Source organism: Maniola jurtina, chromosome 27 (assembly GCF_905333055.1).
Source record: "Maniola jurtina chromosome 27, ilManJurt1.1, whole genome shotgun sequence".
NCBI classification, from domain to species: Eukaryota; Metazoa; Arthropoda; class Insecta; order Lepidoptera; family Nymphalidae; genus Maniola; species Maniola jurtina.
In genome coordinates this window covers 278,122-295,585 of record NC_060055.1, presented here as the reverse complement: position 1 = coordinate 295,585, position 17,464 = coordinate 278,122, and the positions used below count along the sequence as shown (strand labels likewise).

Here is a 17,464-nt window from a genome sequence, read left to right as displayed (position 1 = left end):
ATTTAGTTTTGTTTGTTTGCAAGGTAGCTTAATAGAGAGTGTTCTTAGCCATAATCCAAGAAAATCGGCCCAGCCGTTTGAAAGTTATCAGCTCTTTTCTAGTTACTGTAACCTTCACTTGTCGGGGGTGTTATAAGTTAATTTACACTTGTATGGTAGAACGGTGAAGGGGAAAGAGTAAAATTTTGGATCAGCATTAATGGACGTGTGACGTGTCCTTAACGGTGCGTTAGTCAGATGGTGTTTATATTTAGACAGACGCTATTCGCGAGCGCGTCTGTTAGTTAAGTGCAGTTTATTATTGATATGATGATGGTTTAACCAAACGCTTTCATTAATATGAAACCTTTGAATATCGATCAAGGTAATACTCAGATCAAAACTTTAATAAAATAAGATAGAATTGATTTATTTATTGATGCAACACATATTATACCATAAACATTTGTACATCCTGTATTATTTGTGTACTCTATGGACCATTTTATAATCTAACTTAAGGTGCATGCCATGTGCAGAAACCAAAGGAATATGGGTTTAATGAAAACGGCCATGCTCCTTCCAGGTTAGCCTGCTTCCATCTTAGACTGCATCATCACTTACCACCAGGTGAGATTGACGTCAAGGGCTAACTTGTATCTGAATAAAATAGTAATAATAAATAAAGGTAAGTCCCCCTTTATTTCCTCGAAACTACTCAATAAAGGAAAAGTCCAAATTCAATAATCCCTTCAGCCCAAAGTTAGTTCTCAAATCTTCTGCGACCGAAGTACCTAAGCAAACTTGAGCAAAAACTCACCTATGCTCAGTCAGTCGCGCCACGGCTCTAGCGACGCTCTCCAGCATGGGTCCGACGGCTCCGCGCTGAGTGCTCAGCTCGCGAACATGAGCGCTCAGCTCGCTCAGCGCGGATCTGGCGAGCGACGTCTGAGCGTCCACCTCGCCGTGAGCTGTTGTCGCCTGAAAAAACAAATCTTTGAAAATCTGAATCTTTAAAGGCAGTTGAAGTAAAACTAAACGCGAATAAGATTACATTTTTGAAAATGAGTCAGGAAAAATGTTTTTATGATATTATCAGGTAGCAAGTCATATAAGCTTTTAATCTATGGCAGTAACTACCAACCACCTCGGTAAAAGATGGCTGTCTCAAAACAACAGATCTGTTTGGTGGCCATTTTGGGTGGAAGTGACATATGGCCACCGACAGAAGAAAATGGAATTTGGAATTCGAGGATGGGATCTTACCAGGACCTCGATCTTCAGGAATGAAGGTACGACCTGAGAGAGAGATACTTACTCTAGGGTTTACTCCGAAACATGGCAACCAAGGAGCTAATCTATGGCACTAACTACCAACCACCTCAATAAAAGATGGCTGTCTCAAAACGGCTGATCTGTTTGGTGACTATTTTCGGAGGCAGTGGCATTGCTGTTCGAAAAACCATCTGTTGCCAGGATGGCCGTATCAGATATTCTTCAAATTCAATAGAACTTTTCGACTGTAGTTTGTTTTTCAACTGGCGTACACTTACTCTAGGGTTGCCGGCGGCTTGTTTGGCGGCGTGCAGCAGCAGAGTAAGTGTCTCGAGCACGGTCCTGGTGTGCTGCAACAGCGCCGCTTGCGCTTGCGAGTCCGTCATGTTGGACGCCGCGCCCGCCGCGCCCGTCACCAGCGGCTCGGCGTACGATATCTGTGGCCAACGTACCATTGTAAACAAGATAAAGTTGAAAACTAAAACCCGACTGCGATCGTCTTAATAAACGCTGAAATATTATAGTAAAATTGTTTTTCTGCCGCTTGGTATATTTTAATGTTGTAGTACATTTATATTTATGAACTCAGAATTTTCTTCTCTTTAATTTGGCATCCCACTCGATACAAAAGCAAAAAAAAACATCCATCAGGTCATTTTTTCGTATAAAATATAGCCTATGTCACCCGGACCTTTACAACGAATCAATTGACACCTCATTCATCAAAATTAGCCCAGTAGTTTAGGCGCTACGGTGGAACACACAGAATCTGGATACAAACATACATACATATTTACATACATACATACATACATACATAGACTGCTAAAATCATAACCCTTCCTTTCGGCTTTGCCGTAGTCGGGTAAAAACTGGGCTTGCACACACATATAGCCTCAATAGCTCAACGGTTATGGGAGCGGACTGAAATCCGAAGGTCGGCGGTTCAAATTCCACCCGTTGCTCTATTGTCGTAGCCACTCCTAGCACAAGCTTTACGCTTAGTTGGACACAGAAACTGGATACAAACATACATACATACATACATACGAGTGCATACATACAGACTTACATACATACATACATACATAGACTGTGCTAAAATTATTACCCTTCCTTTGCTTTGCCGCAGTCGGGTAAAAACCGGTCAAGTGCGAATCAGACTCGCGAACTGATAGACTCGGGTATTTTTTCCGACATTTTGCACGATAAATCAAAAATTGTTACGCATAAAATAAAATAAAAATCTGTTTTAGAAATTCCAGATAAAGCCCTTTCATATGATAGCCCACTTAGTATAGTTATCTTACTTAGAAAATTGAAAATACTAATAACCACAAATTCATAGTTTTCGGATTTTTTCCTTTAATAATTGTGCTATAAGAGCTACCTATCCGCCTTTCATGATTCTTGGTTAGCGGGGAGTACTCTATAGGTTTTCTTGGCACACACTACAGACAGACAGCGAAGTGATCCTATAAGGGTTTCATTTTGCCTTTTGAGGTATGGAACCCTAAAAAGAGAGAAAGAGAGATAAACTCACCAAATGTACCACAGCGTGCCCCAAGTTCTCCGCCTCGCTCCTCGCGGCCACGCGTAAAGGTTCCAATCTTTCCACCATTTCCGCTGCGCTGTTTTCCATCTGCTCCGAGTAACCTAAATAAAAGGACATTATTGATAATTTTTTTCTAGTAGGTAGATATGATAAAAATATAGTAAAACTCGGATCAGTGCCCCAGCTCAGACGCGGCATTGACCCCGAGTGGCCTATTTACGTAACGTTCATTGACCTCTAGCGTCAGTCAGATGTTTTATTTGCAGTATATTGAGGATTTTTGAACAATTTTTTCGCGTTTTTCTTGTGCCCGACAAGTGAAGGTTACAGTTATTAGAAAAGAGCTGATAACTTTCAAACGGCTGAACCGATTTTCTTGGATTATAGCTAAGAACACTCTCGATCAAGCCACCTTTCAAACAAAAAAACTATATTAAAATCGGTTCATTAGTATAGGAGCTACGATGCCACAGACAGATACACACGTCAAACTTATAACACCCCTCTTTTTGGGTCGGGGATTAAAAATATAGTGAAACTCGGATCTCAGTGCCCCAGCTACGCCGCGGCATTGACCCCGAGTGGCCTATCATCAGTACTATAGTTTTTGCTAGCGTTCGGTTACACCCTGTATATTCCAAGTTAGTACATACCTTGCAGTGTGTTGGCCTGCCGCGGCTGCAGCTCTTGCCCGACCGCCTGCAAGCTGATCTGGTCCAGCTCCCGCAGCTGTTTGTTGAGGGTCTCCAGCGCCGCGGCGCATTCGCGTTGACCCGGAGCCTTCTCTCTGTTATCACAAAATAATAAGTATTTATTTTATTCAAGGAACCAAAAGCATAATTTGCTATAATCCACTAAACCAAACAAATCTGTATGGTGCACCACCCACTGATAAACATACAGGAAATGTCAGCCTCCAAGTGAGCCACCACGCAGCACCACACAAATCCCAGAACCACTCGACGCACGTTTCGTACGTACGTACGTGGTGGTGCGTATGGGTTGGACTTCCGCAAATAACGCCTGCTTCTATACTACGAGTACATTTATTTTATTCTCCACACTTAACACGCTCACAATGATCTGATTACAGTCCACATCAATGACTGATTGCAGATGGCTTCGAAATATCAAAAAAAAAAACACATAACAGGGTATAACCAGAATGTTAGAAAAAACTTGGCGTTAGTATTATACTACTTTAACACAATCCAATGCCAATAACCATTTGCCTTATCTTGTAGTTTAAGTGATTTAGTATTTTTCAAACCCGCATTGTATAGCGTGCAAAACTTGGGCCAATACCCCACAGCGTCAGTCAGATGATTTATTTACAATAATATATTGTAAACTTTTAAAAATTTAGGATTATTACAAAAAAAAATTTCGTAGTTTTGTTATGGTATCTTATCATAATCATCAGTACTATCATCTGTTTTCGTTTTTGCTAGCGTTCAGGTTACACCCTGTATTTTGTTCTTATGGCACCATAATGGCACGTACCGTATATTGGCCACCAGAGACTTGATGGTGTCAGACACAGCCTTGCTGTGATGTGCCAGCGCGTGCCAGTGAGCGCGCTCCGTGCCGCTCAGTGCCAGGGCGCGTGCCGCTTCCACCATCGAGCAAGATTCCGTTATTATGTTCCTGAAAAAGACGACAATTTGACAACACGCCCTGTTCTCATAATTTGCTTTACGTCTCGAACAATCAATACCTCTATACTAATATTATAAATGCGAAAGTGTATCTGTCTCTCTGCAAGCTTTTCAAGGCCCAACAGTTTACCTGATTCTGACGAAATTTGGTACAGGGTTAGCTTATATCCCGGGGACGGACATAGGCTACTTTTTATCCCGGAAAATCAAAGAGTTCCCACGGGATTCTTAATGGCTCATCCATTTATCTGATTCATATGAAATTTGGTACAGAGGTAGTTTGTGTCCCGGAAATTGACATAGGCAACTTTTATCCCGGAAAATCAAAGAGTTCCCACGGAATTTAAAAACCAAAATCCACGCGGACAAAGTCGCGGGCATCATCTAGTTCCGAATAAAACATTTTGTATATTTACCTGCCACAGTGCAGAATAGCCTCTTGGTTATCCCTTGCTTGAGGGGATATCTTGGCAGGTACGGCCGCAAATTCTGGACTGTCCGCAAATTGGCGCAAACTTCGCACCGCTTCTTGTAAAGGAGCAGTGGCTGCTGCGCACTTCGCACGATTTGCCTACAATGAAATAAATATATTAACACTGTATAGATCGGTAACGTACTGACGGCTTTGAATTACGGTTTGCCTATTGAATAATTACTTTAGCTGGCAAGGATTTCTTTCAAATGCCCTGCTTGACATTGATACCCTATTGACATCTCAACAGCAGATTAATTTAGTACTCCGAAGTAAATACATAGTGACAACGGTATACAATTCGAGAGCAGAATAATTATTGTGGTTCGGGTACCCAAAGAGGATAGTTAGTGATCAAGGTTCAGAATTCACCTATTTCCATTGCCAATATCCCATTGGAAGGGATAACTGACGCCGGAAGGGCGTTCCATATCCTAGCGGTTCGGATTAGAAACGAGGAAGCAAATCGCTTCGTACCTGTCCGAGGAATTTCAACTACGTACCGATGCAGACGCAGATTGTTACAGTACGATGGCAGAAAGGTAAAGAAAGAACCAAGTCAAAGAGCTCTTGTGCACACTGTCCGAAATATATCCTGTAGAATACCGATAGACTGGCAACTTTGCGCCGATGTCCATTAAAGAACCTTAGTAGTAAGCTAAGAACTCACGTCACAGTAATCGGCGTCCAGAGCTTTGATATCTTTAACGAGTGCAGCTGTACAGTTGGCAACATCCTTGGCGGCTTGTACGAAGTGACGTTTGCTCTGTGGTTCTGCACAACGGCCGGACGCGGCGCGGCAAGCGTTGCAGAGGGCGCTAGTGTGCTTCGCTACTACTGTTGCTGCTGACAGTACCTGGGAATAAGGATTGTTTTTCAAATAATAATACCCGGCTGAGTTTGTTGTGGGCTCTTCTCAGACTCCGGCGCGTTTGGAACCCTTGTAGCTTTAGTTTTAAGTTTACGTAATTAATTATCACCACTATAAATCATCTTACAAATCTAACAATTCTGACTATCAAAAGGTGTACAATAGTTACCTACTTTGAATAAATGATTTTGAGTTTGAGTATGAAAAAGTTCTGGAATTTAAAAATGTATGTTATTTTCTTAATAGAAATAGAAAAAAAATGTTTATTCGAAACATTAGCATAAAGGTACAAATGTGTGGGCAATATTTTCTTGTAATCAGTAATAAAAAATAAATAAAATTATTATTATTCTTATCGTCAAACTACAGTAGTGCAACCCCCTGATCCGACTAATGAACGACAGATTAGACGCGTGTATCAAGAAGATACTTACTTGATGTTGATCAGTGTTCGGGTCACACAAGGTACGACAGGCATGGTCTATGGCCGCAGCGGCGCGGGCGAACTGCGCCTGGTCCACCAAACCAGCTCGTCCTGCTACGCTAGTCTCATCTGATACAGCCACCTGCATAAATCACACTAATATTATAAAGGCGAAAATTTGTGTCTGTATGTGCGTATGTTTGTTAATTTTTCAGGCTAAAACTACCGAACGGATTTGGCTGAAATTCGGAATGGAGATAGATTATACACTGGATTAACACTTAGGCTACTTTTTATCGCGTAAAAGCAAAGTTTTTTTAAGTCATTGGTCCTTCGAACCGGATAAAGTAAATATGTAAATCTTACCAAATATGCAGCCTGTGCAGTGCATTCCACTAATCCTTGCACAGCAGTGGCTACGGTTGCCACGCTTCTTGAGAACTTATCCGTTTCTGACTTCTTGACCGCACTGGCCATGCCTGACATTCCCTCGCCTAAAACAAAAATAAAATTATGTACCAGTTGAGTTTAACATGCAACACATTAAAGAACTCGTTAGAACCAAGCCTACGATTTTAGAAAACTTGTGAAAAATTTGTCTGCCAATAGTGGTAGTGAAATAACTAGTTCGGAAAGCGTATTTTAACTGAATCAAAATTATATATGTTAAATCTATTTTTCAATGAACACTAATCAAATGATAAGAAAGGGTTGCCCCATGCACATTGTTAATGACATTGGACCACAATTCGATACCTCACATATGAGTTAACAATGGAGTTCGTTATCTCGAGTTATACTTACTCAGCAACTTGCTCTGGTCGACTACAGCATCCAGGCAGGCGAAATATCCCAGCTCGCTAATTGGCTGAGTGGGTGCTGACAGCAAAGGTCTGCTGCTTTCCATGTTGCGGATTGCTGCAGCACATTCTTTTTGTCCTGGAGCCGCTTCAGTGCAAACATCCACCTAAAAACAGACAATTTTTCAAAAACCCGACGGCGGTTTGCATTGTATCTCGTTATCAGATTGTGTAATTATTATGAAACGATTTTTTTTTTATTTTTTCCCCCCTGCCATTATCTGCAATCGGTCGGGGGACAATAAGCAGATTATTTGTGCTAAATTTGTAATTGAAAACGAAGGATCCAATGTTCATCAAAGCACTTCAGCTCATTTTTTGAAAGCGAGGGAGCCATGAAACTTATGCCTGTAAAATAAATGATTGAGATGAAAATAATGATCATTAGATGACTTACCAAATGATTGATGCTTTCGGTGACCGCGCGCGCTGCAGCCGCCAGTTGGTTCTTAGCATTTGGACGAGTCAGGTCCTATATGAAAAATCACAAAGAATTTTATAAAAAATATCAGTATTAGGAAACTTAACCAAAAAGTTGCTATGATCAGCATTGTGACGCGAAATATCTTACGGGCGGTGCTAATTGGTTATTTATTATCATTACTTATGGTGTCAAATGCATTATTTTTCTTCTCATGGTAAATTACTAGGGTTTAATAATATTTAAAACACAAAATCAGGCGTCAAGGTTCGTTCGACAGAAACGAAGATTCTACACGTTTTTGGCGAAAGTTATTATGACTATCGAATCAGAGATCGTACTGGACTGGACCAAAACGGAATGGGCTGCTCCGGTCCGGTACAGTACAGTACAATACCTATTACGATTCATGAGATACAGCCTGCTGACAGACAGACGGAAGCAAAGGCACAGTAATAGACACCTGTTGGCACTCTTCAGGTACGGAGCTTTAAACAGCTTCAAATTCAAGTCTCACCTGGCTTACGGATTTGGCGGTGCTCAGCAGCTTGGAAGAGTTGACTGTGACCGTCTTCAGAGAGCTGACCATCTGCATGCGACTTTCACTTTCCTGCCAACAAAATTACCAATAACAATTACTTGTTTTACAAGGCTTTTGCACAATACGTATAGTACGCGACGGTGCGAGATGGTGATCGGGGTATGAGGCGGGGGGGACGCCAAAAGATCCATATTATGAAACTGTATTACGAAGAACAATAACTTTTGTAAGATTTTATAGTTATTGTGGTAATAAAACAAACCAGAATAACAGTAAAACTTGAGCATCTCGAGTTCAGATATAATATAAGTATAGTACGCGACAGGTCGAGATGGCAATCGGGGTATGAGGGGGGGGGGCACACACCTGTCAATCACGCTTCTCAACCGCAGCGGATTAACGTGGGGACTGTGCGGGTGTCCGGGGCGACCACACCCCGGTTGCCATCTCAACCTGACACGCACTATAGTAGAAGATCAGAAGTGGGATAAACCTGCATATGCTAAGAAAGCTGTGACATCATTACCTCAGCGTGTCCGGCCATCTCCAGGCAAACGGCCACGAGTCTCTCGAAAGAAGCTTGGAAGTCTGCGGCGGACGAGGGCAGCTTGTCCGTGTCTACGCTGTCCACGACTTGGGACGATGCGTTGCTCAGCACCACCGCTGCTGAGTTTAGTTCCGTTTGCAGTTCACTGGAAAAATAATAGTTTATCTTCCTCTTGTAGTTCGAGAATATGGTTGAAATCCTCGTAACTTTTAATTAATTTTTAGAGTTCTGTACCGCAAAAGGAACAATTTAACCTTAATAGGATCACTTCGTTGTCTGTCTGTCTGTCTGTCGTGTCTATCAAGAAAACCTATAGGGTAGCAAAATCTTATAACACTAGTAAGGGAAAAATCTGCAAAACCTTGATTTTGTGGGTGTTACATGTACAAGTCCTAATCACACCGGTTTTTGTTAAAGAAAGATAGGTTGACACCGCAATTCATAGTCAAAATAGGGGCTTCTTTAGAGGACGATTCAGACGACCTATTGTGTCACTAGCCGATGCCCGCGAGTTCGTTCGCGTGGATATAGGTTTTTGAAAATCCCGTGGAAACTCTATGATTTTCTACGCTAAAAGTAGCCTATTTGTTAATCCATGGTATAATCTACCTCCATTCTAAATTTCGCCAAATCCGTTCAGCCGTTTTTACGTGATTGAGTAACAAACATACAAACATACATACATACAAACTTTCGCCTGTATAATATTAGTGTGATACACAAATATAATGTATTGCATAAAGGTTGTATATGACACATATCATTTGAATGGTCCTCTAAAAAGCCACTATCTTGACTATCAATTCCAGTGTTAGTCTCTCACCCATAGGTCTTGTCAGTGTGGGGGAATTCACCCATATCCAGGATATCCAGGGTTTGCCCGATGTTCTCAATGGCTGCATCCAGCTCTGCGTATGATGGCACGGCACCAATGGCTTCTTCCATACCCTGGCAATAAAGAGGAACTTGTCATCATCTTTCAAACCATCGCCGGCGTACTACTGGGCACGGGCATCCTCTCAGAATACCGATTTTGTTTAGTTTATGTCCTTGGCTTCGCCTCAGCTTTCCAATACTACTGGGCCAATAATTTATTTCTTTCAGGCCTGGTACTTTTGGTAAGCATGAAAGGTTCGCCAACAAATCACATTTTTATCTATCTATCTGTCTTACCTCGCTAATATTCTTGGCCAAGCTCATGATTCTGGATGTATCTGGTTCTTCCGAGTTGGCGAGCTGATGCTTAACCGTCTCCACCAGGGTCAGAGAGGAGTACAACACTTGACGACCGGACTTGATCACACTGTTGACAAAGAGTGTATGTTACATTGATAAAGTCAACTAAGGAGTCTGAATGTAGGAGAGGTTGTATCTTTGGGATACTAGGATCACAGCAGAACCAAGGAGTTTACTGATACTATTTTTGGTGAGAGAATAGAAAAATATTTGTTTTTAGGATTTTTGCGAGGTACTAAAGATCCCAGGATACAGAATGTTCACCTATTAAAAATGTATAAAATTGGTTGAATGAAATGTGGTTTTCTTTCGCACTCCTTGCAGTCGCTCTAATATAACTCTAAGGTAAACATAGGATAGGAAGACAAAATTTTCAAAATTCAAAATTCAAATTATTTTTATTCAATTAAACTTTTACAAGTGCTTTTTGTCGGATTCATCGGAGACATAAACATTATTTTAAGACACTATGGAAGCTCCCGCTATTGCCACGCTAACCTAGATGTTAACAAATCTACATTTACCTGGATACTGGGGTTTAAAATCAAATTCAAAATTCAAATTCAAAATTCAAATGTTTTATTCAAAGTAGAAAAAAAAAACGCTAAGTGGAAAAATCAAAGTGGAAATCAAAATCGCAAAAGAACTTAGGAGATACGTACGCTCGAAGTACCAGGACTGCAGATTTTTTTTTATAAGGCGCAATAGATCAAGATGCAGAGAGGTACCAGGAAGGCAGAAGCTGTAAGAAGCTCACCGTGTCTGGTACTGCTGCGGCGCGGTCGCCACTGTGGCTCGCAGTGGCGGGGCGAAGTCCCTCAGCGCGGACGCCAGGTCGACGGCCGCCCGGGAGCACCCGGGGCTCTCGCGACGGCGCGCGCTGCTGACCAGCTGGGCGGTCGCTGATGCTGCGCTGCGGCGGGCGCTTTGCAGACGCGTTGACGCCCACTCCGCCTGGTGAAATACATACAGGTTATTTGATAGAGAAGTGAGTGGCCATCTTGGATTTGTGATGACGTCATATACAGAGTGTAACTAGTGTACAGGCCTACATCCAGCAGTGGACGCTTATAGGCTGATGGCATGGAATTGTTTTACTACCTTAACACAATCCAATGGCAATAACCATTTGATTTATCTTGTAGTTTTAGTGATTTATTATTTTTCAAACCCGCAATGTATAGCGTGCAAAACTCGGTTCACCTACGACGCGTCATTGGCTTCGAGTTATCTATTTATAGAATATTCGTTGACCTCTAGCGTCAGTCAGATGTTTTATTTGCAATATATTGTGAATTTTTAAAAAATACAGGATTTTAATTTTTTTATGGTATGTTATCAGTAATCATCAGTACTATCACCTGTATTCATTTTTGCTAGCGTTCTGGTTACACCGTATATGTGCGGAACCCTAAGAGAGCGAGCCCCGACTCGCACTTGGCCGATCTTTTGTTCGCTCACCGTTTGTCCCGGCAGAGGCCGTAGCTCCAGGTCCCTGGCAGCCTGTTCCACCTCATCCAGCTCCGCTTGCAGGCTGCGGATGATTTCTGCTGCTGCGTCCAACTCCACACCCTTGCAGGATACCCTGGCGCGGCTCACTGCAGACCTGCGGAAAACCGTTGATTAAGCCTTCTCATTATACAAGACCAGAGACAATTTAGAAAATATAGATCACTGACATAACCCAAACTATTAGTAAGCTGAAGTGGCAGTGGGCAGGCCATGCCTGTCGTAGAGGCGATGGCCGTTGGAGCCGGAAAGTCCTTGAGTGGAGACCGCGTATAGCAAGCGTAGTGTGGGACACCCTCCAGCACGATGTACCGACGATATAAAGCGCCTGGCGGGAAGTGGCTGGATGAGGAAGGCTGAGGACCGGGTGTGGTGGCGCTCTACAGGGAAGGCCCATGTCCAGCAGTGGATGTCCACAGGCTGATGATGATGATGATGATGATGAGGTTCCAGTCGGAAATCAAACCCGGGACGTATCACCCGGCCACAGCACCATAGCAACAAAACGTAGTCCTACCTTAGATCCGCGCAGCTGGTGGTGAACTGGTGAGTGGTATCCGCCAGCTGTTTGGCCGCTGTGATGTCGTTGACGGTTGGTAGCACGCCGCGCGCCGCTTGCACCACGTGACCACTTGGCTATAAGCAAAGGAACAGATAAATACCATGAACCATTGCACCATTTTGGTTGCCTAGAAGAGATCGCTAGGTAGCGATAAGGCCACCAAATTGTACCTGTCTATATTGTGGTGTACAAAAAAGTATATTCATTTTTTTTCTCTCTCTCGTCTGGCTTTTACAAAGATTAACCAATGTCAAGTTTGTAGTTATTTGTAACAAGTTAGTTAAACTATACAAGTATGGACCCCGTCTGTGCCGGCGCTCGCCGACACACGCACGGCACCCCCTTAGAGCGCTTTCCAGTCAGTTTTAACAAAAAAAAACACTCCAAAAGGCAGAGCACGCCCGCCAGCTAACACCAACACAGACGAAGTCCCAAGTATATTCATCCATTCATGAATCTATATATTATACTAGCTGATGCCCACGACTTCGTCCGCGTGGATTTGGATTTATAAATCTTTGATTTTCTGGGATAAAAAGTAGCCTATGTCACTCTCCAGGTCTTTAACTATATCCGTGAAAAACTTCGATTCGTTACTCCGTCGTGTTGAAGGGCAAGCCAATAATAAACCAACAAACGAACACACTTTCGCTTTTATAATATAGGTACTGATGTGTAGAGCACTCCTAATACCTGCTTGAAGCAAATACTTATCACAATCCCACTTCGACTGTCCTGCCCTCGTCCAAATTGCTGCTGAGTAGTTCTGCCCACTTGGGCCATTAGAGGACTTTGCTCGTTCAAGACTTTACATTTTGATGAGGCATTGTGGTCAGAGTCCCTTGCTGGTCCTCCTCGGTAGGAACGGCATTCCGAACCAGTGGTAGATTATTTTGACGATTCACAAGCACTTGTAAAAAGTTTATTTGAAAAAAAAAACTATTCTATTCTATTCCACAGGATTTTTCTGTATCTTCTATTTCTTCCCTGTGTCTTGCCTAACTGTATGTCTCTAACTAGTTAGTTACTGTATGTCTCTTTGGTCTGTTGATATAATACTGACCTGCAGGAAGGTCTCGGAAGCAGTGATGAGGTCCAAGTTAGCAGCTGGATCAGTCGGTCTGGCCTGAGCAGTTCTGGCCGCTTGCGCCATCCGAGGAATCTGCTCATTCAGGACTTCACATTCTGATAACAGCGTTTCCTGAGGATTTTTTTAAATTACACAATTATTTAGACATTCTATCTTTTGTTTTACATGTGTCTATATGTATACACAATATAGATTCCTAAAATCTTAATTCAAAACCTTCCTTTGGTTTCGGCGTAGTAGGGTCAAAGGAAAGTAGTTTTCCCTGGAGAAAACTGACATGGGTCAAAAATCAAACAAACCTGTGAATATTTGTTTGTGTTGTACTGTGTCGCGTTGTGCGCTGAGGTGATCAACTGCGTGGCACTGGACGCCGCTTGGCGCGCGCTTTCCTGTGGGTTTTTAAGCTGTTTAATAAAAAAACCGGCCAAGTGCGAGTCGGACTCGCGCACTGAGGGTTCCGTACTCGGGTATTTTTTCCCAACATTTTGCACGATAAATCAAAAAACATTTATAAATAAAAATCTGTTTTAGAATGTACAGGTAAAACCCTTTAATATGATACCCCACTTGGTATAGTTATCTTACTTTGAAAATTGATACACATTTTAATTTTTTTTTAAATGATGTAACCACAAATTCGCGGTTTTCAGATTTATTCCTGTACTTGTGCTATAAGACCTACCTACCTACCTTTCATGATTCTAGGTCAACGGGAAGTACCCTATAGGTTTCTTGACAGACACGACAGACAGACAGACAACAAAATGATCTTATAAGGTTCCATTTTTCCCTTTTAAGGTACGGAACCCTAAAAAGATCTTAGCCCTAAGAGTGTAATGAAATTGTGATGCACTTACGGATAGTCTGGCAAGTTGTGATCCAACAATGTCCTGCCCTTGCGCGTAATCCACGGTGATGAAACGGAGCTCCTCGGCCGCGCGACGCAACGCCTCTTGCTTGTCCCGATCCTTAGGACAAACAGACACATGTAATACCCGACTGAGTTTGTTGTGGGCGCCTCTCAGACTTGGGCGCGTTTGGAACCCTCGTAGCTTTAGTTTTAAGTTTACGTAATTAATTATTACCACCATGCCACTATGCACAATTATCATATCATCTTACAAATCTAACAATTCTGACTATCAAAAGGTGTACAATAGTAGTAGAGTTAAAACTCAACTCAAAAATTATAACTAGCTTTTAGACGACTCTCTGGCGCTGTGGTCTTATAATTCGTTTAGGTTCGATTCCTGGCAGGAACAATTTGAGATTTTTTTTAAACTCCTTTACAAATTAGCCTTTGACTGCGATCTCACCTGATGGCAAGTGATGACGCAGTCTAAAATGGAAGTGATGGAAGAGGTCTGGCAGTTTTTATTAAACCCATACTACATTTGTTTTCTATACGGCATCATACCGGAACGCAAAATCGCTTGACGCCTCGACTTTACAGTAAGGGTGGTAGCTAGCCACGGCAGCAGCCTCTTACCAGACCAGACCAGAAACCATTTAGAAATTATGCTATATGCATTGATACACAAGGGCATACAGCGCCGATTTCCAGCCGGGAACCTGAAATTGGGTGACAGGTGAGTTGGACGGGAAAGAGGAATGTTAGTCACGATTAACGAGGCTAGTATTCTTTTTTAAAGTGGGCATGCTTGCCCAGCAGTGGGACACACAGCTCATGTTTACCTGTGGTTGCGAAGCGCATAATCTCGCGGCCTCCACCATCCTGGCGGTGGCATCAGCTAACAGCTTGGCCGCTGCCAACAACTTGCGTTGTGCTTCTGATGGCTGCTTTTCTGCTTCCGTCTGTGACAAGAAGAATTTTATTGAATTTTCTTATAATTTCACACTTCAAAGGATTTTTTAAATAATTTTAAATACATTTTGAAAATTGCGAAACCGGCAAGCAAACTTACTTCTCCCTGGGTATTGCGCTCGTTTTATTCAGTACTAAACGACTGTTAATTCCATCTAGTAGCAATCAGTTACAGTTATCGAAACTACTTGCTTTGACCATTTCACTCGCATGCACAGGTCACGCGCAGGGCTCACTCTTCGCACCACATCTGAAGCATCGAGCGCATCAGCCTCATCACACTTTTCTACTGATTTTTCTATCGGTATCATATATTTTTGGACAATAACTCTTCAAAATCAAACAGCCCAGCAAATTAAACGAACTACCCAGATTAACAATCCTATTTTCAACCACCTAACAATAGCCCATCGAGCACAGACCTTGGGCTTCCAGGTGTATCCAACCTTAATGTCAGCGATGAATCTGGCAGTTGCCTGACCTAGCACCATCTCTGGAGCATCGGGTGCATCAGCATTCAGAAGCATACGTTACACTTTCCATTAATTAATCGATTATTCAGTACTTTTTCAATAATAACTTTCAGAATCAAATAGCCCAGCAATTTTAACAAACTGCCTAGATTACCGATCCTATTTTTTACCACCTACCAATAGTCCATCGAGGACAGACCTTGAGATTACAGGTGTATCCTACCTTAATGTCAGCGATGAATCTGGCAGTTGCCTGACCTAGCACCATCTCTGGAGCATCGGGTGCATCAGCATTCAGATGCATACGTCACACTTACCATTAATTAATCGATTATTCAATACTTTTTCAATAATAACTTTTCAGAATCAAATAGCCCAGCAATTTTAACCAACTGCCTAGATAACCAATGTTTTTCCACTCCTAATACGAATAGTCCATCGAGGACAGACCTTAGGCTTCCAGGTGTATCCTACCTTAATGTCAGCGATGAGTCTAGCAGTTGCCTGCCCCAGCAGTCTCGCTCTTCGCACCATCTCTGGAGCATCAGGCGCATCGGCCACGCGTTCTGATGCACACATCACACTTTCCACCGATTGCTCCATAACTGTTGGTTGGACGCGACGGTCTGGAGACAAAAACATGAGGTTAGCAGATGATGATGAAGATGGATCAGCTGATTCTGGCGACTAATGACAAGCTTTTTTATAATAAAAATACGAACTATTGAGCAGGTCCGTCATCTAATCTAAGTAATTACCGCCGCCCATGAACATTCGCAGCACCAGAGGAATCACCGATGCGTTGCCGGTTTTTCAGGAATTTGTTGGTCCGCCCCTTGAATAACCCCATGTTGTAATCTAATGGAAACACCGGAGTTCTACAGGTGTGTGCGTGGAAAAAAGGACCTGGCCCAACGGGCGGTCGAAGTGCACCAGGCACCCAGGTGGTGAGGGTGAAATTTCTGAAATTTGTGAAGTTCCACTAAGCCTTGAACAAGCTTTCGAATTAATGCAACTTACCCAGGTCACAATGAGCTAAAAGTCGTTCCAGCTCTTCAGACACTCTTTGAGCAGCTATGGTGAGCTGTTCGACACCTTGGGCAGCAGATTCAGGCGCCTGGTTGCAAGCTGCTACCAACTTCTCAACAGCTTGAGCGACTTGTCGCGCCGCGCTCGTTAGCTGTTCTCGACAAGCTGGGTTGTGGAGGGTTGGTGCTACCACCTAAATAAACAAAAAGATTTTATCAACCAAAATACTTTAGCTTTTTATAAAATTCAATTTTTTGAGGTACAAGAGAAAGTGATGTCCCAAGTTTCAATTTTGGAGAACTTTTAGTTCTGGAAACTTATTTACTAAATTCTTGTTTACCTATTACCAAAAATTTTGCTGAAGAAAAACGTTTATCTACGTGAAATCCTTTATTAAATCGGCAATGACAATGTAATAATCTGGCAATTAGAAATTCATTAATTACTTACGCTCTCAACTTCAAACACTTATATCAATCATTTTATTAATGATTGAAGAGTTTGCTTGTTTTCGGTTTTTTTTGTTGTTTTTGCTTGTGTTTATTTTGTTCCATTCAAAAATAACATATTACCTAGAAGATCAGCTATGCTACAGGCATAACGTATAACTGAATAGGTTCCTGCGACAGTGGCGGGTTGCGGGAGGGGTGTGATGACGTGACGTCAGAGCTCAGTGACGCGTCAACTTGTGACGTCACACTCCCGCATTGCTCCACTACCGCACGAGCCTACTCAGTTATGCGCTATACCTATACCAGTCCTAAGTGATCCAAGTACATATACACAAAATTCCCAATGCCTAATGGCAATTACTTGTTTTGGATTCTGACATCTTTGGATTGAAAAAAAAAAAAAACGATTATTATGATTTCCATTATTACGTATTTACACTACACATTCAATTTACATACCTTAGCGCAAGCGACCAATTGGCTAGTAGCCAGAGCGCAATGCGTTGCCGCAGCGATGATGTTGTTCTGCAGAGGCTGCTCATCCCGGCATTGGGACGCCACGTTCTTGGCCTTCAGCACCAACGCCGCGGTGGTGTTGGCCACAGCCTTGGCCAGTGAGAGGAGGATGTCCTGTTCGGAAAGAAAAGAACAACGAATAACGCCTAAATTCCTTTATATAGAAAAC

At 42.4% G+C, this 17,464-nt stretch overlaps 1 protein-coding gene across 10 annotated transcripts in view; it reads right to left on the bottom strand.

The window, feature by feature from the left end:
* Positions 1–17,464, bottom strand: part of LOC123879150 (talin-1) — a 101,345-nt gene that overhangs the window by 36,660 nt on the left and 47,221 nt on the right. For all 10 annotated transcript variants that reach the window (XM_045926707.1, XM_045926708.1, XM_045926710.1 and 7 more), the window contains exons 21-45: positions 17,239–17,409; positions 16,319–16,520; positions 15,773–15,924; positions 14,696–14,815; positions 13,858–13,968; positions 13,300–13,389; positions 12,974–13,111; positions 11,866–11,984; positions 11,301–11,445; positions 10,597–10,793; positions 9,777–9,906; positions 9,427–9,551; positions 8,583–8,748; positions 8,033–8,125; positions 7,492–7,566; positions 7,039–7,201; positions 6,601–6,728; positions 6,245–6,376; positions 5,610–5,795; positions 4,884–5,038; positions 4,313–4,456; positions 3,463–3,596; positions 2,798–2,910; positions 1,533–1,691; positions 800–960 (exon numbers count right to left, since the gene is read on the bottom strand). In XM_045926707.1, coding sequence (XP_045782663.1) covers positions 800–960; positions 1,533–1,691; positions 2,798–2,910; positions 3,463–3,596; positions 4,313–4,456; positions 4,884–5,038; positions 5,610–5,795; positions 6,245–6,376; positions 6,601–6,728; positions 7,039–7,201; positions 7,492–7,566; positions 8,033–8,125; positions 8,583–8,748; positions 9,427–9,551; positions 9,777–9,906; positions 10,597–10,793; positions 11,301–11,445; positions 11,866–11,984; positions 12,974–13,111; positions 13,300–13,389; positions 13,858–13,968; positions 14,696–14,815; positions 15,773–15,924; positions 16,319–16,520; positions 17,239–17,409 — 3,509 coding nt within the window. The remainder of the gene's footprint in view (positions 1–799; positions 961–1,532; positions 1,692–2,797; positions 2,911–3,462; positions 3,597–4,312; positions 4,457–4,883; positions 5,039–5,609; positions 5,796–6,244; positions 6,377–6,600; positions 6,729–7,038; positions 7,202–7,491; positions 7,567–8,032; positions 8,126–8,582; positions 8,749–9,426; positions 9,552–9,776; positions 9,907–10,596; positions 10,794–11,300; positions 11,446–11,865; positions 11,985–12,973; positions 13,112–13,299; positions 13,390–13,857; positions 13,969–14,695; positions 14,816–15,772; positions 15,925–16,318; positions 16,521–17,238; positions 17,410–17,464) is intronic.